This window comes from Sminthopsis crassicaudata, chromosome 1 (genome assembly GCF_048593235.1).
Source record: "Sminthopsis crassicaudata isolate SCR6 chromosome 1, ASM4859323v1, whole genome shotgun sequence".
Classification (NCBI taxonomy): Eukaryota; Metazoa; Chordata; class Mammalia; order Dasyuromorphia; family Dasyuridae; genus Sminthopsis; species Sminthopsis crassicaudata.
Genome location: NC_133617.1, coordinates 247,279,012 through 247,306,933, shown reverse-complemented (window position 1 = coordinate 247,306,933; position 27,922 = coordinate 247,279,012). Strand labels below are relative to the sequence as shown.

General features: G+C 34.3%; 1 protein-coding gene across 7 annotated transcripts in view; it reads right to left on the bottom strand.

The window, feature by feature from the left end:
* Positions 1–3,437: 3,437 nt before the first annotated feature.
* Positions 3,438–27,922, bottom strand: part of LOC141548480 (meprin A subunit beta-like) — a 63,428-nt gene continuing 38,943 nt past the window's right edge. For 4 of the 7 annotated variants that reach the window (XM_074277447.1, XM_074277452.1, XM_074277416.1 and 1 more), the window contains 4 exons: positions 24,145–24,324; positions 20,268–20,415; positions 10,585–10,789; positions 3,438–4,092 (listed from right to left, as the gene is read on the bottom strand). In XM_074277447.1, coding sequence (XP_074133548.1) covers positions 4,078–4,092; positions 10,585–10,789; positions 20,268–20,415; positions 24,145–24,324 — 548 coding nt within the window. In that variant the 3' untranslated portion in view covers positions 3,438–4,077. Of the gene's footprint in view, positions 4,255–10,584; positions 10,790–20,267; positions 20,416–24,144; positions 24,325–27,922 lie in introns of all 7 variants that reach the window. The other 3 variants (XM_074277430.1, XM_074277437.1, XM_074277407.1) reach the window with 1 other exon arrangement.

Sequence of the window (27,922 nt, the reverse complement as noted above, 5' to 3'; positions counted from 1 at the left end):
AGTATGGCTAGAGATAGCTATGCTGTCTTCTTACCTGCATTCTGTTTTGGCATTGTGGATAACACAGATACCATCATTCTTGTGAAATTTGCATAGAGATTTATGAGAGGTTTCTTGGAATAACTGGTTCCTTTATAGGGATAAATGATGCCTCAGTGAATATGAGTTTAGAATGTGCAAAAATGTTTGTAGCAGCCCTTTTTGTAATGACAAGGAATGGAAATTGAGGGATACCCATCAATTGGGGGATGGCTGAATAAGTAATGGAGGTAATGGAATACTATTATTTTATAAGAAATAGTAAACAGGCTGATTTCAGAAAAGCCTGGAAAGATTCACATGAATAGATACTGAGTGAAATGAGCAGAACCAGAAGAGCATTGAATCCAGCAACAGCAATATTATATGTTGAACAATTCTGAATGACTTAGCTCGTCTCAGAGACACAATGATTCAAGACAATCACAAAGGACTTGTGATGAAAACTACTGTCTACCTCCAGAGAAAAAGTGGATAGCTTGAAGTCTACTCTTTTGTACTTTTTTTTCTTTCTTTTTTTTTCTATTTGAGCTTTTCCCCACACACAATAACTAATATGGAAATATTTAGATGATTTCACATTATAACCTATATCAGATTGCTTATCATCTTGGGAAGGAGGAATAAAAGGGAAGAAGAGAAAGAATTTGAAATGCAAAACTTAAAAAATTTCATTAATGATAGTCATAGGATCCCTACTTAGTACTCCTATGTTCCACCTTTTTATTGTTGTTATTATTTTGCTTGGTTTTTTTTTTCAATTTTTTCCTCTTTTAATCTAAATTTTCTTGTGCAGCATGGTGAATAAGAAAATATGTTTAGAAGAGCTGCACATGTTTAACCTATATTGGATTGCTTGTTGTCTTGGGGAGGGGGAAAGGGAAGGTAGGGGAGAAAAATTTGGAACACAAGGTTTTGCAAAGGTGAATATTGAAAACTATCTTTGCATGTATTTGGAAAAATAAAAAGCTATTATATAAAAAGAGAACTATGTTTCAGCTTTCAACTATTTTGTTTATTTTTAAAATACAAAATATATCATAAAACTTGTATGATATGTATTCTCTTCTATTCTTCTGAATCTTTGTACAACAAACCTAAGTTAGTCCATTTCTATCTTAATGTATGTTCTTTTTTGCAACAGGATAACGAACAATCACATTTTCATTTAGCTACTGAAATGGATTTCACAGAACTGTGCTAGTGGAAAGGTCCTTAAAAATCATTTAATCCAAATTTTCATATTATAGATGGGAAAACTGAGGCTCAATTCTAGAGAATTTAGCTGAGACTAGAACTCAGGAATCCTGACTCTCAGATCAGGGATGTTTCTAATATGTAGCCAAAGTTCCTTTTTTTAGAAGGGATTGGAAAATCTGTTATGTTACATATGTTCTTCCTTATTCCAGAAACCCTTTCTGTGCTACAATTATTTGATTTGCATTATAAAGATCTCAAGAGGATCTAAAACTGTATTTTGCTATTCCATTTTTCTCCTAAGATGTATCTGAAAACCGAATACAGAAACCACACAATAAATCACTTATTCATACACATACACATAAAAACATATGCAAAATTCTCTACAGAAGGGAAGGAGAAAACTGGCGGAAATTTTTTACATCCAAGAGTTCTGATAAATACCTCATTTCTAAACTATAGAAAACTCACTCAAATTTATAAGAATACAAGCCATTCTTCAATTGATAAATGGTCAAAGGATATAAACAATTTTCAGTTAAAGAAATTAAAACCATTTTTAACCATATGAAAAAAAAATCCCCTTCCCAAGACAGCAAGCAATCTGATAGTATTCTTTGATCCATATTCAATCTCCATAATTCTTTCTTTGGATCCTGATAGCATTTTTCATTCCAAGTCTATTGGAACTGTTGTGGATCATTATATTGCTGAGAAGAGCCAAGTCCATTACAATTACATAATCTTCTTGTTACTATATACAATGTTTTCTTGGTTCTGTTCACTTCACTCAGCATCAATACATGTAAGTCTTTCCAGGCTTTTCTGAAATCAGCCTGCTCATCTTTATAGAACAATAATATTCTATTACATTCATATATCATAACTTCACCAGTCTCCTCCCACAGACAGCAAGCAATCCAATATATGTTAAATATATCCAATTTTATTGACAAAGATGCACTGGCTCAAGCAGACAGGTTTTATAACCAACTGGAAGATCAGTGTCCAGTGCAAGCAGCTCCACTATCTTTAGATAATTGCCGGGTGATGTAGAGAGACCCAGAAAGTAGTGAATGGAAGAGACCAGATAGGTTAACTGCTTGGGGGAGAGGGTTTGCTTGTATCTCCACAGATGAAGAAGAAATCAGATGGGTGCCAATGAGCCGTATTTGCCTTCTAGGACTTCTAGAAATCTTTTACAATATCATGATGATTAATATTGTTTGTTATATCACTACTTGCATGTACAATTCATGTTTGTTATACCACATCGAGCCTGCACTGGTTGTGGGGAGAGTCATCACTGCTAGCCTGTGCGTTATTGCTATGTGCTTGTGTCCCATGCTGATGGGTTTGTGCATATCTGTTTCTAATTAAGACCCTTCAGCCCAGAAACCCACTCGCAATATCTGGCTTGACTCCCCACTTCCCTTTGGTGCTTTTCATCTCCCTTCCTAAGAAGTCAGGGAGGGCGTGATCACCTCCTTTTTAGTGCTTTCACCTCCCTTCCTGAGAAGTTGGGGGAGGGGCATGATCACCTCCTTTTTGGGGTTCTCACTTCCATGAGAAGTCAGGGATTGTGTAACCATCTGTGTTCTAAAACAAAAGAAAGTGGGAGATGTAAAGGGCTGAAATTCTGAGTTGATGCACTGGGATCAGACAACTGAGCACTTAAGCCTAATTACCCATTGGACAATACTCTATTAGCTTATGCTTGGAAAATGGCCCTTCCCACTATTCTGTGCTGGCACGATCTTTTGGTGTATACAGATAATTGTAGGAGGGATTAGGAGGTGGAGTAAGACAAGCCAGAGTCACTTTGGTGGTAGAGGAGGAGAAGGAATGTCGTGGAGATCCTGTGTCCATTCAATTCATTCCTACCCCTAAAGACCAAGAATAAAGACCAAGGACTTTTGCTTATCCTGACCCCAGTTGATTCTAAGGTATCCAGGGTGCTAACTTAGTCTTCACAAAGAAGTGCAAATTGTATTTAGAAGACAAGAAAAAGGTTTTAAGAAGAGAACTTCCATAACCTTATTGATACATAAGAAAAATTCTACTGGAAGTAGTTGTCAAGAATAAATTAGAGAAAGGGGTACCTAGAAGGAAGTTATTGCAATAATTTAATCAAGTGGTTCTGAAAGAATATACTCATGTAGGGACAGTGAGAATAGGGGAAGAAATGGACAAAGAGGTAAATTCAACCAGATTTATTAACTATTTGTAATAGTTACTACAGGAAAAGAGTACCACATTTATTCAGTAGGTAAAGAAACTGATATACCCAAGAGCACTTGCCCAAGATTATAAAAATAATAAAAAAAACAGAGAAAGGATTCAAAACCAGATTCCCTGACATCAAACCTAGTACTTCTTCCATCCATTGTTCTTCCCAAAGAGATAGATCACCTCTAACCAAAGGAGTCATAGGAGAGGACTCCAAATAATACAGTAACTGGAGTTGTGGGGAGGTGCCATTCTCCATAGCCCAAGAATTGGGAATTTGACATCCCACTTCTGAAGGTTTGTAAACCTCTGTGATGGGTTGGGGTGTCCTCTCATGAATAGCCTAAGCTACTTCTTCCAAATTCATCAAAACTACCAAAATGACACAGAAATTAAATAACTTTCATACACACCAATCCTTTGATATTATGTCCAATTATTTATAAAGAATGTGTTTTCAACAGAACAAAGTGATTAGAGGTTATCAAAAAACTGTCATTTTCCACAGCTGAAATTTGTCATAGATAAGTCCTTGATGAAGAGGCAATACATTTTCTAATTATTTTCTATTATTGTTGCTGTTGCTGTTTAATATCTTCAGAACTGGTTTCAGGAAGATACATTCTAATAAAAGGAGAGAAAACAATTTATAAAATAATTCATAAATGTGAAAGTTTTATTTTAATGAATCCCAATGAAATGATCTAATTTTTAAATAAAGTCCCCATCAATGGCTTTCTGAAATCTTCCATGTTCTTCCAGTTCTGTCTTCAAGGAGCTTACAATCTAATACAATATATAAGAAACAAAAAATAAAGGGCAATTATAAAGGGTTCCAGGGAAGTGTGAATCAGGAGAGGTTGCCAAATAATTGCTGAGGCTTTTTGGGGAGATCTTTTTAAAACTTGATCTAATTATCTACACTCCTACATTTATTAACAGTGAGATGGCTATGGAGATTCATACATAGAGTAAGATTTAAGATGGTCCTTCATCATAGAAAAATATTTAATTAAGGTGAGAATAGATATCCAGCATGGCAGGATGGTCCTGGATCTTGGCTTGCTATCCCACATGAAATAACCTCCTGAATCTCCCTTATTAACAAATTTCAATGTTTCCAGGTCCAATTTCCTTTTCAAAATGAGGATATCAGTACTTACATTACTTTCTTTTAAAAGTTATTATGAAAAAAGACCTTTGTAAATATTGAAGTACTATATATGTGTGCATTATGATTCTCTCTCCTCTTTAACTTTGTTTTCTTTCCCTCTTTTTCTTTATCTTATCTATAAAACAGATCTAGCATGATAGGGCTAAGCATCAGCATGCAAAAGAAAAAAAATTCTAACTTGAGGATGGGTCCAAAATTATGATCCTAGGTGGAATAGAAACAAGAAAAATAAGAAAATAATAGATTTAAAGGAAAAAAGATAGTGAGTTCAGTTTATATGTGTGATGGTGATGATGATGAGTACAATGACAACAATGATTTGTTTTGATTGCCTGTACTATAGCTTTTTCATATCTTAAAATAATTAATATTTGTGTTTTTAGTAGGAAATGGCTTGTCCCAACTGCATACTTTATAAATCATCTCTCAGGTCATGTCCCTTTATTCCTTAGTTCCATTTCTCAACCTTGACCTTGATCCCATTCAACCTTGACCATCTTGGCAACCTTAACTAAAGGAAGAAAGTTCAGGATATTTACTCATTGTGTCTGTAAAATCTTTCAACCTCAAATTTAAGATCCATAAAACAATTTGAAAACTCTATAAAACTTTCAGGTACATTTTATCTCCAATATGATAAACCTATTGACAAAATTAGCTGTTCTCCTATAATTTGCTTTATGATGAACTTTAAAAAATATTGTTCTACCCCAACTTTTGGTTAATTAACTATAAAATGGATTCTGGTAAATAAATAAATATGACTCATCTTCCTTCTAGCCACTGTGTGAGCATCCCATCAGACTCATGGATTTTGTGCTTTCTACATTGTTTTCTTTGGTGACTTCTTCAGCCCTTATTTGTACAATTATTATTTCTGTTCAGATGACTCATCTCAGATGTATAGAAAAACATAGATGTGAATATACATAGATGGATATAGATATAAATATAGAAATCTCTCTCTTTACATGCGCGCACACACACACACACACACACACACACACACACACACACACACACCTGAATTCATTCCTAAGGTACCTCCTGAGTTAAAAGCCCATATTACCAGGAAGTTCACCCTTTGGTCCTTTGGACATATCAACCTTAACATAATCAATTAACATATCTCTTATAATTGCATTTCTATCATTCATAGGATCATAGATCTAGCCATGGCAGGGACCTCTGAGGCCATGCATCCAAACTGTGACTCAGGGAAGTTTTGTGATTTGCCCAATGTCCTACTGATAGGTAGTGTCAAAGGTGAGATTTGAACCCAACATCTCTGACTCATTACCCAGTTATCTTTAGGCTCATATTATCTGCTACCCACATATCTTCTCTCCTTCATGCATGCTCCAGTCTAGCCAAACTGGCCTATTAGATTTCCTCACCCAAGACATCTCATCTCTTATTTCTGTGTCTGTATAGGAGGTCCCTCATTTATGGATTGCTCTTATTGTTCCTTTTACCTCTTAAAATCCTTCTTTTCCTTTAAGGCTCCATTCAAGAATCACATTCTACATAAAACCATTTTTTTTTTTGGCTGCTAATGCTTCCCCATTGAAATTAACTTGTATTTATTTTCCATATTATGCAATTAAGTGTACATGTTTTCCCATGTCAAACTGTAAGCTCCTGGAGAACAGGGACTTTCTCATTTTTCTTTCTTTTCCTGAGATTTTAATGACATTTATGTTACAGCCAAACTTGTTAACTGTTTCAAACAGGATTCACATGTTTTCCTATCTCCTCCTTTTCTGCATTCGTAAAATTATTTCCTATGTCTGTAATGCATTTCTTATACATTTCTTCCTTGCAGAATTTCCCATTTAGTATAAAGCACAACTCAGGTTCCATTTTTTATTGGAGTTCTTTACTAATCCCCATGTATATTACCTCTCTGTGTCTCTGTCTTTCTGTCTCTTTCTCTGTCTGTCTGTCTCTCTTTCTATGTCTCTGTCTCTCTGTATGTATCTTTCTTGTCTGTGTGTATGTGTGCGTGTGTGTGTGTGTGTCTTGTTTCTCTCTCTCCTAATTTGTATTAATCTCAATGAATTACTTAAGAATTTGGCCGCTGTTTTATATAACTTCTATGTCAAAGGTACTGCATAAGGTACCAGGGATACAAAGAGCAAATCCAAAAACAAACACTAGACTCTTTCCTCAATGAGTTTATTTTCTATACATATATGTCCTTGTGGATAGGTATGTGTTATATGTATTAGTTTGTATATTATACATGAATATATGTATAAAATCTATATAAGGTAGCTATAAGGCAGAAAGAGGAATTTGGACCAAGTCTTAAAGGAAATCAAGGATTCTCTGGGACAGAGCAGAGGAGGGAAGCCTCCTAGACCTAAGAGAAGCTGATGTAAATCCAGGAGTGTCTATAACAGTAAGTAGGGGTACATGATAGAACATTGAACATAGAGAGGGATTTAAGTACTCTATTGAAATGTGAAGGACTTAAAATGCTAAGGAAAGAAATCTGTTTTGGTTCTAGAAGTGACCAGGATGTGAAATTGTGTTTCCTTTAATTTGTAAAATTAATATTCTAAGATTGTGTACCCTTTGATCTGTAAAGAAGAGAGATTGAAGTCTCAGCCCCTTCTGGGAGACAAATTAAGTGGCAGCAGCTAGGCCATTTCTAGGGCAAGCCGAATCTCTATTTAAATTCAGGCTGAGGGATGATGAAATTGAAATGATATCCACTCATATGAAAGAGTGTTCCAAATCACTACTGATCAGAGAAATGCAAATTAAGACAACTCTGAGATACCACTACACACCTGTCAGATTGGCTAAGATGACAGGAACAAATAATGATGAATGTTGGAGGGGATGTGGGAAAACTGGGACACTAATACATTGCTGGTGGAGTTGTGAAAGAATCCGACCAATCTGGAGAGCAATTTGGAACTATGCCCAAAAGTTATCAAACTGTGCATATCCTTTGATCCATCATTGCTGCTATTGGGCTTATATCCCAAAGAAATACTAAAGAGGGGAAAGGGACCTGTATGTGCCAAAATGTTTGTGGCAGCTCTTTTCATAGTGGCTAGAAACTGGAAGATGAATGGATGTCCATCAATTGGAGAATGGTTGGGTAAATTATGGTATATGAATGTTATGGCATATTATTGCTCTGTAAGAAATGACTAGCAGGACGAATACAGAGAGGCTTGGAGAGACTTACATGAACTGATGCTGAGTGAAATGAACAGAACCAAAAGATCGCTGTACACTTCAACAACAATGCTGTATGAAGATGTATTCTGATGGAAGTGGAAATCTTCAACATAAAGAAGATCCAACTCACTTCCAGTTGATCAATGATGGACAGAAACAACTACACCCAGAGAAGGAACACTGGGAAGTGAATGTAAATTGTTAGCACTACTGTCTATCTACCCAGGTTACTTATACCTTCGAAATCTAATACTTAACATAACAAGAAATTCGATTCTGCACACATATATTGTATCTAGGTTATACTGAAACACATGTAAAATGTATGGGGTTGCCTGTCATCTAGGGGAGGGAATGGAGGGAGGGAGGGGAAAATTTGGAAAAATGAATACAAGGGATAATGTTATATTAAAAAATTACTCATGCATATATACTATCCAAAAAATTTATAATTATAAAATTAAAAATAAAATAAAATAAATAATAAAATAAATAAATAAATTCAGGCTGAGGAAGCCTTCAAAGCAATTTCACTTGGGAGATCCTGGCCTGATCAGCTCAGACTATTCCAGCTCCCCTCCTTTTCCGCCCTTCCCTGCCGAGAGCTGCTCATAAAAGAGGTTTCCTTTTACTCATTTCTTTGCAAAAAGTCCAAAGTAGGACCCTGCCCACTGAAAAGGCATTCTCTTCTCAGTGCCAGCCTTCATTTCCCTAATAGGACTTTGCCACTAAAGAAGTCAGTCTCTTAGCCAAACTGGCTTCCTATCCAACAATAAACTTCAATTTTTGCCATTAATATTTTGGGTTCATCAATTCTTTCACAAAGAACCTGTGCCTCTGACCAAAAGAGAATTTCCACTACACTCTGACTGCCACTAACCTCATCAAAAGTAGGAGGGAGACCACTGGAGTTTACTGATTAGTGAGTTGACATTGTTTAGGAAAATCCCTTTGGCAGCAGTGTGAAGGATGAATTAGAGTGAAGAGTGGCTTGAGGCAAAAGGACCAATTAGGAGGCTATTGTAATAGTGCAAGGAGAAATGATGAAGACCTAAATTAGGGTAGTGGCTATATAAGAGTAAAAAAATGAACATTAGAGATTTTGTAGAGTATGTTAGTTCACCTGAATATAGGGGAATAGAAAATGAGGCATCAAGAATGATCCCAGTGTTGAGAATCTGGGTAACTTGAAATTTTTGAAAAATTTTGAAGGTCCTTGCTTTTCTCTTGCATCTTTTTATTAACTAACCCTGAATGAAGCATTTAAAAATCTTCTCCAATTGAACAAGCTCCAAAGCCTTCCCCAACTGTTGGGCCAACAAGAAAGGGCTTTAAATGGTCATAGCTAGAATGCACCTCTGAAGCCATCAAGTGGCATCCCCTCATTTCAAAGATGACCTAATAGGCCTAAAGAGATTAAACAAATTGCTTGAGGTCCCACAGATGATAAGAATCAAACACAAGAACTTAATAGAGCCAGGTCTTCTCATGCCATTATTTTTCCCAAGACCCACTGCCTCTCAACATTTAATTATCAATATATTCTCTTAGTTATTCCTCAGAGAAAGTATGAGTCAGAAGGCAAGAAATCAAGAACAATACAGCTACAGTCTACTCTCTCTACTCTATGTGGTGATATAACATTGTCTATCCCTTCCATAAATTGGGAACAGGAAGTACTGCAGCAGAAAAGCAAGAAGATTAGTGGAATTACAAGTCTTCTACTGTGCCTTTTTTATGGAGTCTAAACTCTTAATACAACAGATATTTAAATACCAATTCAAAACAAAAGTATTCAAAGCCAAATTATTTCCATTTTTAAAATAACATTATGTGAGTTCACAACCAAAAATTGTCCATTCTGAGAAGTTTCAATAAAATAAAATGTTAGCCATTGAATCAAGAAGACTGGGTTCGGATCCTACCTTTGACAATAGTTACATCATATGAATATGTCTTAGAGAGACATAAGAGGCAGGTTGGGGGTATAGAAGTCTGGAGTGTGGGTCTGGAGAGAGGATGACATGAGCTCAAATACTGATTCAAATATTTATTGGCTATGTGGCTCTAGGTTACTCACTTAACCACTCTCTGCCTTAGTAACATTTTTTGTAAAATAGGGACATAATAGTTCCTGTCATCCCTGCTTACATATGGAAGAAAAACCAGTGTGAGAAGCTAGAAAGGGATGCTTACCTTTTGTGTATAGTACTTATGCTTTTGCTGTTCAGTCTTATTAGTCCTGTCTGAGTCTTCATGATACAGTTTGGGGTTTTCTTGGCAAAGACACCAGAATGGTGTGCCATTACCTTCTCTAGCTCATTTTACTGATAAGGAAACTGAGACAAACAAATTGAGTGACTTCCAAGGGTTACATAGCTTGGGTCTGAGGCAAAGTTGTCTTCCTGTCTCAAGACACAGCATTCTACTGTGCCACCTACCTGTCCATAGTACTTACAACTTGTCTTTTTTTGTAAAAATAAGTTCCACTGATAACTTTTACTTTTCTATAACTTTTTAGTTATATCTCTCTGAACCCTCTCTTGTAAGAAAGAAAATAAATCAAATAAAACTAAATATTATAATGACTATATGTAATCTTCTGCCCCTCTAATCCCATACCTCTCTGCCAAGAAAAAGGAAGCATATTTCACTGTCTATTTTCTGGTGTTGATTTGATATTATAATGACTCAGTATGTTTTTCTTTGATCATTTTTGGTCCATTACTTTATTGTCCACTTACATGTTTTAAGGTGAAATTCGACTTATTGGCATTGTTCTTTCCTCTATATTTCTTCTTTGTCCAAGAAAGACTCACAAGAGTCACTACCAGCATAATTACAAATACAGCTGCAGTGATTAGAACTTCTATAAAAATGGCATCCAAGGTCGAAGCCTGTATCTCACATTTTTCTCCCATATGCCACCAGTTTTTCCCAGATTTACACCTATAAAATGAAAAATTAAACTCTGAAATATTATAACAAGATGTGCTTAAAAAGTTATTTGACAAACATTCAGCCTGGTCATTTTAAATAAATGTTAGCTACTCTGAAGAAGAAAGAAGATTGGAGAAGTATATATTTAATCAATTGAAAATATTGCTTGTATAATTTACGATTATAATATTGAAAGCTTACAATATTTCTGCAGGACAGAGAACCATGCATCATCTCTCCTTTGGGAAAGATGTAACAAATCATAGAATGCCAAAGCTGCCAGTAATGGAGAAAGTCGTAAATCGATCTGAATTTAGGACATGTCCCAAACTTCCATAATCTGATCCCGATTATGGAAACCATAAGGATGCAGTGAATCAGGGACAATTAAATTATTCTTTAAGTGGTAATTTTAAAAATTCTAAAGTTAAAATAAATTTAGTTCATGAGTGGTATTGTTCTCTGTAGCACACACTCAAAATACTCTCCACTTTTCCAACAAAAATACTAATCAAGATGTATAGAAGTTATGTAGTTGTCACTTTTTTCCTTCAATATAGCATTGTGGTATATCTAAAAGAAACCATTATATGGATAGATATATAGAATCTTGAGCTAAAAGAGACTGTTGAAATAGTCTACTTGAACTGCATCATTTCATAGAGAAGGAAGCTTAGGCCAATGGAATTGAAGTGACCATGAACACATTGTTCATAATGTGTTCACATAAACAATAAGTGCCAAAGTCAGAACTTGAGATTTCAACAATCTCCTAATTGGTCTCCTGGTCCCATGTCTCTCAGTACATTCTGCACACTGCTTCCAGAGTAACCTTCTTTAAATGTATTCTATGTGACCCAATTTTAGGGACTCTTATTAACCCTGGGTCACAAGGTAAATTGCATTGTTTAGCATTTAAAGTCCAATCAGTATTGCCAGCTTTATTGGATGGTACTCCCCCTTCTGCCATATGAGATCTAGCCAAATTAGCTTATTTCTATTCCTCATACACAGTGCTTCATTTTTTACCTCTTGGTCTTTCTTCCTCCTTTTGCACTGGCTCTTCCCCATGACTGAATGTTTTCCCTCTTTATTTCCAGCTCAACAGACCCCCCCTTCTGTAAGGTGCTGCTCATTCATTGTGTGAAACCTTTCCTGATCTTCCCAACTGCCAACTAGTGACCTCACTCTGAAATTTCTTTGTATTTATCACCTTTGTATATATCTGTACTCATTTCCTACATATTTCTACTGTTTATATTTTAGATATAATTGTTGTTCCTCCCATTAAGATGGAAGCTCATTGACAGTAAGGATTGTTCTATTCTTTTAGCTTACATACCTATGATAGTACAGAGTACATAGTAGGTGTTTAATCAATTTATTGATTAATTTATTAACCTTGTGTTCTGAGAACATCAATCAATCTTCTTCCTTTTTGACAAGTATTTATCTTTTTGTTGTTGCCTTAGGGTGATGTCCCTGTGTTTTGTTAATATTTCATTATATATAGAATATATATATATAGAAGGTTTCTTTGAATATGTTCTAAAATTATCATTATGGTCTTTAGGATAAGGATAGTGAATAACATAGTAATTTTATTGATTTGAGGAAGTTTCACTCAGATGAAGAAGTTCTCTATTTATGCAAGTCACCAACTGCTCTAAAGCAGGACTTCAAACTTTGTCCACTCTTTTCACCCAAGAAACTTTTACATGACCCTGAGAATATAAGTATACAAATCAAATTTACTGATAATAAGTTAAAATTTCATGATTCCCCATATTCTGTTATGTAACCCTACCTGAAATCATAACCCACAGTTGAAGAAATTTCACTCGAGTTCTAGAAGTCTAGAATCCAAAACACTGAGAATTCAATTTTTTCTCAAGGGTCATATTGCTAGTACACATCAGAAACAGGGCTGGAAACTAAGTCTTCCTGACTTCAAAAAAATTTCTTTATCTAACAGGCTACATGCTTCTCATCTGTCATTTTACTGTCTCAAAAGTATATACAAAGACTAGGAATCATTGATTGCTTTAAGCATGCTCTTCCCAATTCATTTTGATTTCAGGATGGCAATTTCTTTGCATACATAGTCATAACTTCATATTCAACATACTTTGCATGGCTATTACTAAAGTATTTACAAGCATTGCCACTTTCTGTTGATTTAGTTTGATATCTGCATTCAAGATCAAAATTTTTAATCTATTTTTTACAGCAAACATTAAAATATTTCAACTTATTAAATCCAAATAACATTTTAATATCATTGGAGAAAGTTTCCATGAAATCTATAAATTGTTTAATATGTTTTTAGTGGAACCACATTCTTTGACATCAAAGGTAGAGGAATAAATAGAATTGTTATTGACATTATTATATGGTTGACATTTTAAAATAGAAAACAATTTTTGAATCACAAGTTTTCATAGGATCAAATAATGGTTAATATATGTGATAGCATTGAGGGGCAAATTGTTCAATAATTGTTGAATTTATAATAACTCGAGTGTAGATTTTTAGACATGAATACTAAATTTAAAATTCATAAACATAATTGTCCCATAATTAGAATGTTAGAATAAGTATTTTCATCTTTTGTTAATAGGTATTTTGTGCTTTCTATTAAAAAACAGAATCAAGCTTTCATATTGGAAGAAATTTGCAAGGTTTTTTCCTAGTAGCTTACTCTGCAGTGATATGTCATAGTTTAAACCCTTTTTTGCATAAATTACTTTCACTTCATCATTAATATTTAGGATGCTATGTATACATATATTGTATTTAACATATGCTTTAACATATTTAACATGTATTGGACTACCTGCCATCTAGGGGAAAGGGTGGGAGGAAGGAGGGGAAAAGTTGGAACAAAAGGTTTTGCAAGGGTCAATGTTGAAAAATTACCCATGCATATGTTTTGTAAATAAAAAGCTATAATTAAAAAAACAATTAAATATCAAGCTAAAAATTCTAAAAATCAAAGGTGAAATTAATAAAATTAATAAAACTTTTAAAATTAATAATTAGGATGCTATTTATACAATTAATAATTTAATTTTGATATTAATTTATATAATAAACAATACCTAAATAGCATATTGAAATGGCAAATGATGTCACAAAAACTCTATAGGGTAAGAAAGAGATGTACTATTTGCTATGAGCCAGTGTGTTAAGCTGAAGATTAATTTATTCTTGAATTTGAAAAAACAACTCTACCACTCAGTAGCCAGGACATAATGAGCAAATCATTTATATTCTCTGAGATTCAATTTTTTCATCTGTAAAATAAGAACCGTCATTTTTTTCTGTGTTTTATAGAATTTCTCAGGGGAAAACCATGTCAACTATAAAATCTATGTAAATATAGGATATTATCCCCATTTTACATATTATGAAATTTCTGCTCACAAATATGAAATGACCAATGTCACACGACCAATAAGTGACAAAGCTCAAACTTGAAAATACATCTGCTAAATCCTACTCTAGTGCTGTTTTCATAACACTATTCTGTCTCATGGATTAGTGATTATAATAGGATTTAGAACTATCAAGGACAGCAGAGATCATCTAACAAAAAGTCTTCATTTTGTATATGTGGAACTAGAGGCAGAGAGCTGTTTCAAGTATCCTGCTCATAGTCATCCGGGTAACAAATAATGGAGTCAAGATTCCAACCATAGTCTACTGGCTCCAAATCCATTATGTTCCATCACTCTAAAATGCTTTAACATCACTTATAAAGGTTGCTACTAAATTCACAGGATCATGTAAGCTAGAATTTATGACACACTCTTCTTTTCTTCACTAGAGAAGTACTAAATTCAGAACCTATTCTCTTTGCCTTGGATATTTCTTGCTTAATGATGCTTGTTGAATTAATGATTGAATGTGGAAGTCAACTTTTTAGTGGGATTTATCTGTAAATAAAAAGAAAAAATTCCTCTTCTTTTATTAAAAAAAAAAAAGAAAAAGAAAGAAGGCTAAGGAGAAGTAAAATAACATATTAAATCCAAAAGATAATTCCAAATTCTCATGTTTGCTAATTTAACCTCATTCTTCTCTTCCCTCCCTTATTAGAACTTTTGAAATAGTTAAAAAGTGGCCAAATGAGCCAATTTGAAGTTCTCCTTTTTTGTGGCCAAATAGAAAGCAACAGCCATTGGAAACATGTCAAAAAGATCTGTAAAACCTAGCAAATATAAAAAATCATCCCCTGAATGGCCAAGTGAACTGGGCATTCATAATATCCCTTCAATAAAAGAAAAATTAAATTATAAAAAAGGAAGAAAATTATGAAAAAGACAATTAATAGTGTAAATTAGCAAATAACAATATTGAAGAAAATATTACTTTAAAAAAGTGGAATTGGGGGCAGCGAGGTGGCACAGTGGATAGAGCACCAGTCCTGAAGTCAGGAAGACCTAAGGTTCAAATCTGGTCTCAGACACTTAACACTTCCTAGCTGTGTGACCCTAGACAAGTCACTTAACCCCAATTGCCTCAGCAAAAACAAACAAAACGAATTGACCAAATGGAAACAGGAACACAAATTCACTGATGAAATTAACTCCTTAAAATAAAGAAAATTGATCAAATAGAAAAAATAAGTACAAAAACTCAATGTAGCCACAACAGCAAGATTATATGATGATCAACTCTGATGGACATGGCTCTCTTCATCTAATATGATTCAGGTCAGTTCCAGTGGTCTTGTGATGAAGAGTCCTATCTGCACCCAGAGAGAGAATTGTGAGAACTAAGTATGAATCAAAAACATAATATTTTCACTCTTTTTGTTATTTGTTTTCTTCCTCGTTTTTTTTTCCTTTTTGATCTGATTTTTCTTGTATGACATAATATTTGTGGAAATATGTATAGAAGTATTGCACATGTTTAACATATATTGGATTACTTGCTGTCTGGAGGGGGAAGAGAAGAAAGGGAAAAAATTTAGAACATTGGTGTTACAAGGATGAATGCTGAAAATTATCCATGTATATATTTTGAAAATAAAAGGCTTTAATTTAAAAAAAAAAACCTCAATGAAGACAATAATTCCTTAATAATTAGAACTGAGCAAGTAGAAGTTGGTGTCAGGCTTGAAGTTAGAAAGACTCATCTTTCTGAGCTCTTATCTGACCTCAAACACTTACTAGCTATGTGATCTGGGCAAGTCACTTAACTTTGTTTACTTTAGATCTTCATCTAAAAACTATGAAGGAAATGGAAAATCATTATTGTGTTTTTCCAGGAAAAATGTTAAGTGGAGTCACAAAGTATCAGACATGATTAAACAATTGAACAACAATAAGTTGAAGCTAACGACTTTATGATATATCAAGAAAGAAAAACACAAAGTTAAAAGAATGAAAAAAGAAGAAAATGTGAAATATGAAAACAACTGGCTTGGGAAAATAAGTCAAAGAAGATAATTTAAGAATATTGTATTACCAGAAAGCCGTGATCAAATAGAAAATCTAAATACCCTATTGAAAAAAATTGTCCAAAAAAAAAAAAAACTGCCCTGATATCACATCAGAGGATAATATATAAATTGAAAGAACCCACATTAAATTGGTTCAAAGACAAAAAATATATAAAATATTCAATTGGTCATTGGAATCTATCTAATCCAACAGGGAAGAGAGCAATGGAACAAGAAACAGGGGATTATAAAATGCAAGGAAACTTTTTCAAAAAGTAGTCATCAAAATGAGCACCATGTGAAAGACATCCCAAAATGCAAACTTCCAGGAATATTATAGCCAAATTCCAGAATTCCCAAATCAAAGAAAAAATACCTCAAATAGCCAGGAAAAAAAAAATTAAATATTGTGGAGCCATAGTTGAGATCACATAAGACTTAACAGTTACTACATTAAAGTGACAGAGTTCTTGGAATATATTTTAAAAAGTAAAAAGATCTGTGCTTACATTTAAAAACATCCTACTCAGCAAAATTGAATGTATATTTAATGCAATAGAGAGTGTTCAAGGATTCCTGAGGAAAAGACCAGAGTGGAATAGAAGTTAACTTTGAAATTCAAGACTAAAGAGAAGCATAAAAGGCAAACATGAAAAAAGAAATCATAAGGGAGTCAATAAAGTTAAGATGGTTACCTCTCAATATGGGAAGATGAGATTTATATTTTCCAAAAAAAAATATTCTTAATAGAGCATTTAGAACAATTGTACAGTAAAAGAGATGTGGGAATGAGCTGATTATGTTAGGATTTTGTTTTTTAAAAAATGAGAAAAAGGAATAGCTAGTAAGTATCTGAAGCTAGATTTGAACTCATGGCTTCCTTATTCCAGGTTTGGTGTTCTATCTACTAAGCTACTTAACTGCCCATTAGGTTTAGGATATAGCTACTTTATTTTTCATGAAAGTATTGCACAGAGAGCCCCAGTAGAGGTCTTGGGTATTCACTCTGAAAGTACAGATTCTGGTCCCAGCTCTTTTGTCAACTGACCATGTAAACTTGGATAACTCTCAACCTCCCCTGGCCTCAATTCTATCATTTCTAAAATGGGAATAATAAAGTCATTTTACTCTAAGGAGAATTCTAAATTTAGAGACACATTGAAAAGTAGGAAAAAATTATCTTGAGGTGAGGGATGTTTAATGTTCTCAGTATTCCTGCATTTGGAATCCTCCAATATCTCATTACAGCATGAAGGCAGCCTTGGGTTCTCAAAGACTATACAAATGAAACATGTAGCTCTGACTGGGCTTTGATAAGGATCTCTTCAGCTATCATCCAAGAAGGAGCTCAATTAAGGTCTAAAAGGCACATGGATCATATTGGACATCAAGGGTTAAATTTTTTTGACCTAGGACTTCAGAAATAATGTCAACTAATGGAAGAGTTGGGATTTGCAGGTGTGTCTGGGTGCTTTCTCCAGGGGGAAAAAATATGCATGACACACTTTTAAGTTTAAACTACATTAACATTTCCTACATCATTTTCTTAATCAAAACAATCATCACAACAATAAAATCAGTCCTGACATGTTCAATCATTTTTCAGTCATGTCCAACTCTCTGTGACTTATTTAGAGTTTTCTTAGTTAACCATTTCAATCTCCATGTGATTTTACAGCTGAGGAAACTGAGACATAAAGTTTTAAGTGACTTGCCCAGGATCATAAAGCTAGTAAAAGTGTCTAGACCAAATTTGAAATAATGAAGATGAGTCTTCCTAACTGCAGATCCAACTACACCACCTATCTGCCTTTCATGATATGTAATGTTTACCAGTTTTCAAAATGTAAATACTCACACTGAAAATTTAATAATAAACTCTCAAAAATTAGGTGCCAGTTGACTCACATATACCTCTGGTTGTATCTCACATCAGGAAAACCGTGCATATTTAAGCATTATTATTAATAATGTTAAGGAGATAAGCAAGATAAAAAAAGGAAATTAAAAGACGACTTGTTTTTGTATGAAAGGAGTTAGTTTGAACCCCAAATTTGTCATGCAGGATAATCATTGAGGGTATTATTCTAACTGTGAGTGAGGGGAAATGATAAGATCATGGATTTGGAACTAAAAAAGACTTTAGCTATTCTCTAGCCCAAGCCCTCATTTTTCATATAGGAAAACTGAGGGCCAAACATTAGAAAATAAACTCGTGAGTAGGGATTGTTTCATTCTTTGTACTTCTATCTACATCTCCAAGCAGAATGAACCTTGGGAAATGAGATGCTAGTAAATGTAAGGGGGTGAGGCAGATTATTTCCATTAACAAGGAAAACCAGGGGAGTAGCTATGTGATAAAAGAGAGTCCCAGGTTTGTAGTCAGGAAGATCCAAGTTCAAATCCAACCTCAGACTTGAGAGAAAGGAAAGAAAGAATTCCATTCCCCTTCCCACTTAAGAAAGGAATAATGTTTGGGCAGCCAGTTGCAAAGTTTATTTCATATAATTGTTGTAAGTAAAGTTGTTAATAAAATTTAAATAATCTATACTATAAATGGGAGCTAATAATCATAACTGTGAATGTGAATGGGACTAACCCATAAAACGGAAGCAAATAGCAAAATGGATTAGAAACCAGAACCCAACAATATACTGTTTATAAGATTATACACTTGAAGCAGAGAGACATATATAGAGTTAAAATGAGGGGTTGGATCAGAGGCAAATAGTGTTAAGTGGCTTGCCCAGGGTCATTTAACTGGTAAAAGAATCTGAGGCCAGATTTGAACTTACAAAGTTAAGTCTTCCTAACATTATCAAGCTTTTATCAAATACCAATTACCTTCCAAACATTGTGTTCATTGTTAAAGATACAAAGCAAAAACAAAAACAAAACCCTGATTTCAAGAAGTTTACATTCTAATATGGGAAATAACATACAAAAAATAGGGATCAAGTTAACCTTTAAAATATCAGTTAGATATGGGTGACAGACTATACTACTCAATCATAGAAATGAAAGATGCAGCACTGGATGTAAGAAACAGCAAGCAGAGCAATATGATTAGATCAAAAAATATGTACCTAAGTGTAATGTATAAGAGGAAAGCCAGGAAAAAGCCATGTTAGAAAGAGCTTTAAATACTAAAATAAAGGACTTTGTATTCAAACATGAATATAATTGAGAGCCACTGGCATTTATTTAGGTGTAGCACAATAACATAATCAGACCTATACTTTAAGAAAATCATTTTAGCAGTTGAGAATAAAGATATTTGAGGCAGGAATACTAATTAACAACAGTCCAAACAAGAGGGTCTGAATTAGGATGATAGGCATGAGAGTGAAGAAGATGTACACCAGTGATGTTGCGAATATAGAAAAAACAAAATTTGACAACTGATTAGATATATATATAAGTGAGTGAGAGCAAGGGATAAAGGATGACACTATGGCTGAGAATCTCAGTAATTAGGAAGATAATCATAATGTTAGATATTTACATAGCACTTTACCAAATTTTTACAGATATTACATCTGGATCTTTTAACAACTCTGTTAGGTAGACAGCATAGGCATTATTATGCCCAAAAAAGAGACTCAGAGATTAAATGGTTTTCCCTGGGACACAGCAGTGTCCAAAACTCTATTTCCTATTTAAATTATAGTATTCCAAGACAATTCAATTAATGTCATTATTCTTTATTATCAGCCATAAGAGGAAATAAAAATGAGTTACCATGCATTGGTACCTGCAATGAAAAGCCCACTCTATTTGGTATCAAGAGATTTGAGCTAAAATCCTGGATCCATTTCTAACTGTGGGACTTGTCAGAGGGTTTAATTCAATGACTTGCTTAAGTCTTTTTCAACTCTAAATCTATGATCATAAGATTCTACAAATATTCTATGGGCAGCATTGTGAGGGTGTTAGACAGGAAGAAACCTTCACCAATTTCCAAGACTCTTTTTTTTTGGTAACTGAAGACACTTCACAAAGAAGATCTAAGTATGTGGCGATACCGAGTTGAGTTCTTACCTGCATTCTGCTTTGTCATTACGGATCACACAGACGCCATCATTCTCACAGGTGAAGTTTGCACAGAGACTGATGTTAGGTTTTGATGTGGAATCTGGTATCTTCGTAGGGATAAATGATGACTCAGTGGAAAGAAGATTTGATATATCTAAAGGAGAAAAAGATACATGGTAAAGGTTGGTTTTTGTTTTTATAACCATGAAGTTTTAAGTTTTAAAATTGTAGATGTGGCAGATCACTCAGAATCCTTAGGAATTAAGGCTGAATCAGTCAGTTAACAATCATTGATTAATATTAAGCACTTAATTTGTGCCAGACATGGTGCTGAGTGCCAGATATACAAAGAAAAGAAACAAATTATCAGTCCCTGCCCTCAAAGTGTGTCTATTTTAATGGAAGTGACAATAATTACTAAGTATATAAAAGATTACATAGAGTAGATGAAAGATAATGATGGATGAAACAATGGCAACTGAAGTTCCTAACACTGGAGATCTTTAAAGAGAGGTTAGGTGACTACTTGGTGAGGATATTGTAGAAGACATGGACATTCCAATGCAGAAAGACATGGTATGTGTTTAAGAGTAGAGAAATTGGCATAGTTAAATCTCAGAGTGTAGAATTAACACATTTTACCTCATTTTATTAATGTCAGAAAGCACCCATGCTTAAGCACCTACTATGCCTCAAACCCAAGGAACATAAAAATAAAACCATAAATAAATAATAAATAATACTGTAAGTGTGTGATTAATAGAGGATCTGTCAGAATAGAGGAAACCATCACTTTTATTGCCTACAGAAATATTTATTTGTCTCCATAAAAATAGGAAAATGCTAAAAGATGCATGACAAGGGATATAATCTGTATATGAAAGTCTAAATTTTGCAACACCATTAACTGAGCTACTTTCTATCACAAAACTTCTCAGCTCTTTAGCTCCTAATGTTAGAGCCAAGGACCTTAAGTTATAGATACTTTCATCCCTTTCATTTTATAGATGAGGAAACTAAGACCCAAAGAGAGCTCAAGATGTGGTAAATGAGACTTGGTGTAGAACTATAATTCCATAAGTATACAAGACTTACAGTGAGCCAACTCACCATGCCAGTACAGATGGAAGACTACTTTTTACATGAGGAAACAGGCCTAGAGAGGGCCCAAAATGGGTTGAGAGATTTGATGTAGATCTATAATTTCATTAGTGTACAAGGCTTAGTAGGAAGGAACTCCTAGTAATATAAATATATAATTATTCTTTATTTTATAGTCTTGGAGAAATCTCTGGTCCACTGAAAGATTAAGAATCTCACTCAGTTTCACATGGTTAGGAGGACTAGGGACTTAAATCCAGATCATCCTGGTTCTTAAATCAGTTCTCTATATATTCTTTGCTCTACTGCTTCTCACAAGGTGAGCTTTTCAGGAAAAAAAAAAAAGTATAGCTCTAATGAATAAAACATGAGAATAACTGAAATTAAAATGTTAAATATACTCTAGCGTCTTGTTATGGTATAGAGGTGATCTAGAGTAAATAAAGGCACCGTAAGTAAAATACAAGCTCTGGCAGGCCCAAGGATATTCTGGAGCTAGCTCAAACCAGTTCACAAGAGCCAATTGTTTAAATTTCAAGATAAGCATTTACACTTTGGAAAAAAGCAAATGCTATGTCAGGATATGATTTATGTAATTTTGGTGAGTGTCTGGAATTAAGAAAGTAATAAAGAAATGTTAACTATTCAAATTAAATATAAACTTTTTTTTTCCTGAAGAGCCAGTTGTTAAATATTTATCAGCACATCATTGGTCTTTATTTAGCTGAAAAGGTTTCCAATAGGTCTTTTCCCAAAATACAGCCTAGCTAAACTTGGAGTAGTTCAGCATCAGAAGTCAAGCACAAAGTATTACTTTTATTGGGAACAGAAACTCATAAAATCATGTATTAAGCAATGTGAGGATTATAATTTAGGTTGCTAGAGATAGTGTACCCATCAATCTGAAATCATGCATCTTTTTAAAGTATTGCTATATATTGCCACAGTTCAACTGTTTTGAGAAATAAAAGCATAATTTTTACTACTAGAAATATATGCAAAGACATATGCACATGCACATACACATACAAAAAAAAACACACATACACACACACATATTCACATCCCTTCCAGAAATAACAATGCTGAAAAACAAAAAGTATCATTAAAACTTACTTTAAAAAAAAAGAATGAATTGTGGGACTTTAAGTGACTTTAAAAATTTAAACTTTTTTGTGTCTCAGAGCCCTTGGAAATATGATGAAGTCTATGGAACATTTCTCAAAATGCTTTTAGATGAATAAAATGAAATACCCAGGATTACAAATGAAAACAATTATGCTAAAATACAATTATCAGAAAAACATTAAGTCTCAATCCCCTGATTTACAACCCCTTTGTTTCAAGTTTCAACTATTTTGGTTTTTTCCTTAGACATAAAATATATCATAAAAAAATGTATGACATGATTTGCCTTTTCTTTTGATTCTTTCTACAATAAACCTAAGACAGTCTCTTTTCATTTTTATGTATAGTCCTCTGCATCAGGATAATCAAGAATAACAATTAGCTGCTGGAATAGATATCATAAAATTTTGTGGGTAAAAGGTGAATTATATATCATCTAGACTAATGTTCTTATAAGACTGATTCCTATAGAAATGTACTATGAGGTCACATGAAGAATTAATTGCAGAGCTGAGACTAGAAGCCAGGAGTACTGACTCTCAGGCCAGGGGTCTTTCTGATATGCAGCCCCAGTTGATGAGCTGAAAGATCTGTGTAAGTTGCACATGGTTCTTCCATTCTTCTATAAACATCTCAATATATGAAAATATTTCTTTCCCTCCAGCCCTTAACCTTTACTTCTAGAACAGATCTTATACACCTGAAAATAGAACATAGAAACTACACAATAAGTTACATGCTGCTACATAAAAAAACATTCTTCAAACAAAACTCATTAGGAAGAAACAGAGAAATTCCATTTTAAATAATTGTAAACAATATAAAATACTTGGGAGACTACCTGCCAAGTAAATGCAGTAACTACAAAACTTTTTTACACAAATAAACACAGATTTAAACAACTGGAGAAATAATAATTGTTTTGGGGTAGGCCAAGCAGTGTAAAAAAAAAAATGACAATTCTAACTAAATTAATTTGTTCAGTGCCATAGCAATCAAACTACCAAAAATTATTTTATGGAGCTAGAAAAAATAAAAACAACTTATCTAAAAGAACAAAAAGTCAAAAATAACAAGGGAATCAATGAAAATAATGTGAAGAAAGATGAGCTTGCAATACCAGATTTCAAACTATATTATAAAACAATAATCATTAAAACAATCTGCTACTGACTTAAAAAAGAGTGATACATCAATGGAATAGATTAGATACATAATACACAATATTATAATAAGTTAGTGTCTGATAAACCCAAAGATTCAAGTTTTTGTGACAAAAACTCCCTATTTTATAAAAAGTGCTGGAAGTCTGGAAAACAGCTTAGCAGAAAATAAGTATACTTCATTCATTCACACCATATACCAAGATTAGGTCAAAATGAGTACATTTTTAGGCACAAAGTGTAGTATTGAGTGCAAATTAGGGTAACATGGAGAAATTTTACCATTTACCATACATAATAAGAACTGTATTTTATGTGATTTCACATGTATAATTGATATGCCATTTCTTGCACATGGATGTGAGAGAGATAAGAGGGAAGAAAAGAATATGGAACTCAAAAAAAGTTTTAATGAATTTTTTAAACAAATAATAAATTTACTTAAAAAACAAAAACATTCTCTACAGGAGAATCACCTTGTACTAACATACCTTCCACAGTCAGAAGGATATATATATTATCTCCTTTGATAAAATCTCTGCTGTGTAGCCATTTGTGGGTTATGTAGTGACTGGTTCCTTTCCCCACACTTTTGCTATATGATGTTCCATTAGGGAAAATGTGCTTCTTTCCTACTTTGGAGGGTTTGTCCCAAAAAAAGGTTTTAGCATCTGAAAAAACAATTCATTTTTATGGATTATGTCCAGTGGAAGCAAGTTTTTGTAAGATTGTAAAAAACAAGCATGATGGTCTTAGCATAAAATCAAAAGATAAGCAGCTAAATGGTGCTTCTAGCTGTGATACTTTCTTTACACATCTGTCAAGCTTGTTACTGCTGAAGGAAAACGTAGTAGACAGAGGTCTGCTCTGTAGGTTGAGTTGATGATCATCAATGTGACGTAACTAAAATGGTGCCCAAAATCCTAATCCAAAAATTGCTTTTCCACTGATCTGATGTAATTGCAACATTAATACAGATTTAATTAATTAATTAATTGATGCGATGAGGGAAACAAAGTCTTGAAAGAATCTGACATCAAGAAGAAAAGTTCAGCGTGCTAATAAGATCTGAAAGTAGAGTATCCAAATTAGCCAAGGGTCATTATAGAGCACTGGGTGTGGGGGTGGGCAAAAAGGGTCCTGGAGGGAGAGAAGGGAAGGAGAGACTATTCAGAAAATCAACTTTGCTTAACTTCACAGTTCTGTCTGTGCTATTTCTATCTTCCTCAAGATGTTCAAAAACACAAGAATCCAGCAATTCTTATGGAGTTTGCTGAAAAAGTTATGTCCTACTTATATGCCTGTTTCTGAGCCAAATGATGGAATTTCTAAAATATACTCAAATGCACATACCTGTTTGACTTATGGTTTTGTTCTGACTAGCTTTTTTTTTTTTCAAACTGCACCAGGACCATTCTATTCCTTCAGCATGGAACATAGGCTATTATACAGTACTGAATCAGAGGCTATTTAGAGCCAGAGGACCGACCTTTAATGAAGGTTTCTTCCAATCTCTTCATTCTAAGAATAGGGAAACTGAGGTCTTAAGGAGATAACAAAAATTAGTCAGGATCACACAGCTAATTTTCTTTCCATCATACCATATGTTCTGACTGTAGGATTATCTGTTATATACTATGCAAAACAAATTGAGGAGATTACAGAGAAATCAATACTGACTCCATGGAAGACCATTCCACTCCTTTTTTTGTGGCTCTGAAGTTGACCCTCCCATCTTGTCCTGTACTCAGAGTCCAGGACTAAAAGCAAAAGATCATGGAAGGAATATGGGAGAGGCACTGTTTTCTGACAGAATGTGACAACTCAGTATCTCTGGACAACTTATCAATGTAATTTGGGGAAGAATGATTTCTTAAGAATGATTTCAGAACATCATTTTTAGAGGGGCCTGAGCCATGTTCACTTCACTCCTGACTCAACTATCTGTTGAGATTTCTCTACCTCCTCCCCAGCCATCTTGTCTGCTGGTCCCCTTTCTCTCCCACCCCCTACCACATTCTCTAGTTCCCAATCAGTATTGTCATTACCCATTGGAATGAAAGCTCTTGGCAGTGAGGACTTTGTTATTTACTTGTATTTGTATCCCCAGCTCTTCCCACAGTGTTTGGCATATAGTAACTGCTTATGTGCTCTATCTACTTATTCATACATCTATCTGTCAACAAGTCATTCAACATATCTGTCAAAGACCTTAGCCTAAAAGGTCAAGGTCTTCCATTGTATGTGGAAGTCAATCTGACTTATGTCTTGACATTGGACTTCTAATGACTCTGGAGGAGTGAATGAAGCTAAAGACTTTGCACAGTCCTGTCTCATTTAAATTCAGTTCACTTGCAAATCAAGAGAACAATCTCCTGATATCATTGGTCTTCTTCAAGAATGAAGGATAAACAACAATCTGTGAGTTGTATAAGCTGCCCTACTGAGGATCCAACTGGCCAGTTCTAGTTAGGCAAAGCTGGTATTTCCTTGTTGCTTATTTCTTTTATTGCTTCTTTTATTCCTTCCTTCCTTCTTCCTCTTTCTCTGTTCATATGGAGAGTTACACCTTTATTGTGAGGTGTTCTGTCCAAAGGAATATAAATCTTGATCACTTCCACTTTTCAAGATATCTCGAGGTTTGAGGGCTAGATTTTTTTTTCCTCTCCCCAATTTATTTATTCTATTATTCCTCTCCCCCTCCCCCATCAAAGAACTGGGACAATTAACCTTTTTATTTCATGTGGTTTCATTTATGATTTCTTGAAATATAACTCTGAAAAGCCAGACTTTGATAAAGCTCATTGTGATACAGACAATTCAAATGGAAGCAATTTGCTTTCTGGCATGATACTGGTATACTATCCAGTTTTTACAGGCATACAACAATGAGGTCAGCACAACAGTTCTGTAGACCTTCAGTTTTGTAGACAGTTAAATAATTTTTCTCTTCTATACTTTCCCTCAGTCTCCCAAACACTATGTTAGCTCTGGCAATGCATGTGTCAATCTCATTATCAATGTTATATTCCTGGAATGGATACTGCCAAAGTAAATGAACTTAACCACACTATTCAAAACTTTGCCATATGCTAAAACTGATAGTTCCACATATAGATGATGTGGTGCTGGCTGATGGAATACCTTTTTTTTTTTTAAATTAAAATTCTATTTTCAACCTCCATTTGAATTGTCTTAGGAAAATTCTGAAGATCACTTGGCAGGATAAGATATCAGACACTGAGGTCATTTCTTGAACTGAATTGCCAATTCAAACTATATTGTAGAGAGCTGGACTGTCCACATGGTTCAAATGTCAAATGTATGCTTGCCCAAAAAAACGATTTTATGAAGAATTCACACAGTGCAATCACTCATGAAGTGGTCAGAAAAAGCAATACAAGGACAAAGTCTCTTAAGAACTTTAGAATTTATTGTACAACATAAGAGACACTGGCACAGAATGGCCCAGCATGATGTGCCCTCATCAGAGAAGGTGCTGTGCTCTATGAACAAAGCAGAATTGAATTAGCTCCAAAAAAACCTCAAGATGCATAAAGTTAGAGAAGCCATCACAAATTTTCATAGGGACTATTTATGTCCAACTTGTGGCACAGCATTTTGAGCTACTATTGGTCTGATCAGCCACAGCTGGACATACTATAACTTGACTCTAATATAGTGATGTTATTTTGGTTTTTTCCAAGAAAGAAATACAAATGGAGCTACTAAACTATGCCTTTAAGCCCAAATTGCTCCAGCTCTCATTGATTAGCCAGTAATAAGCCTCCCAGTCCAAGCCTCATTTACTCATTGTTTAGGTTTTGATGGCTCAGTTGTTTTTGTACTGGCAAGAAACCTTGAGAATCTTTCCCTCCCCAATTGATTGCTTTGAGAAGACAAACTAAGCCATCTTTTGCCTCAACTCTTACTTATCCTTTAATCATTGAATGGGTGTTGCCTCAGATAAACTGGGACCTGGAAAAGTCCTTAGCTTAAAAAGACCAAGGTCTCCCATTGCATCTGGGGCCATTCCCATCATTTTGATCTGTATTTTACAGGCATACCAGTGGGACTCCTAATGATTCTGTAAGAGAGAATGTAGCTGATGACTTTGCACAGCCCAGCCTCACTTAAATCTAATTTATTTGCAAGTCAAGATATCATTTTCCTGCTGTTACTGGTCTTCTTTGAGAATGAAGGACAAGCAATAATAACAAGTCTATCTGTCTGTCTATAATGGAGTCTTTTGTTTATGAGTTTTGTGCA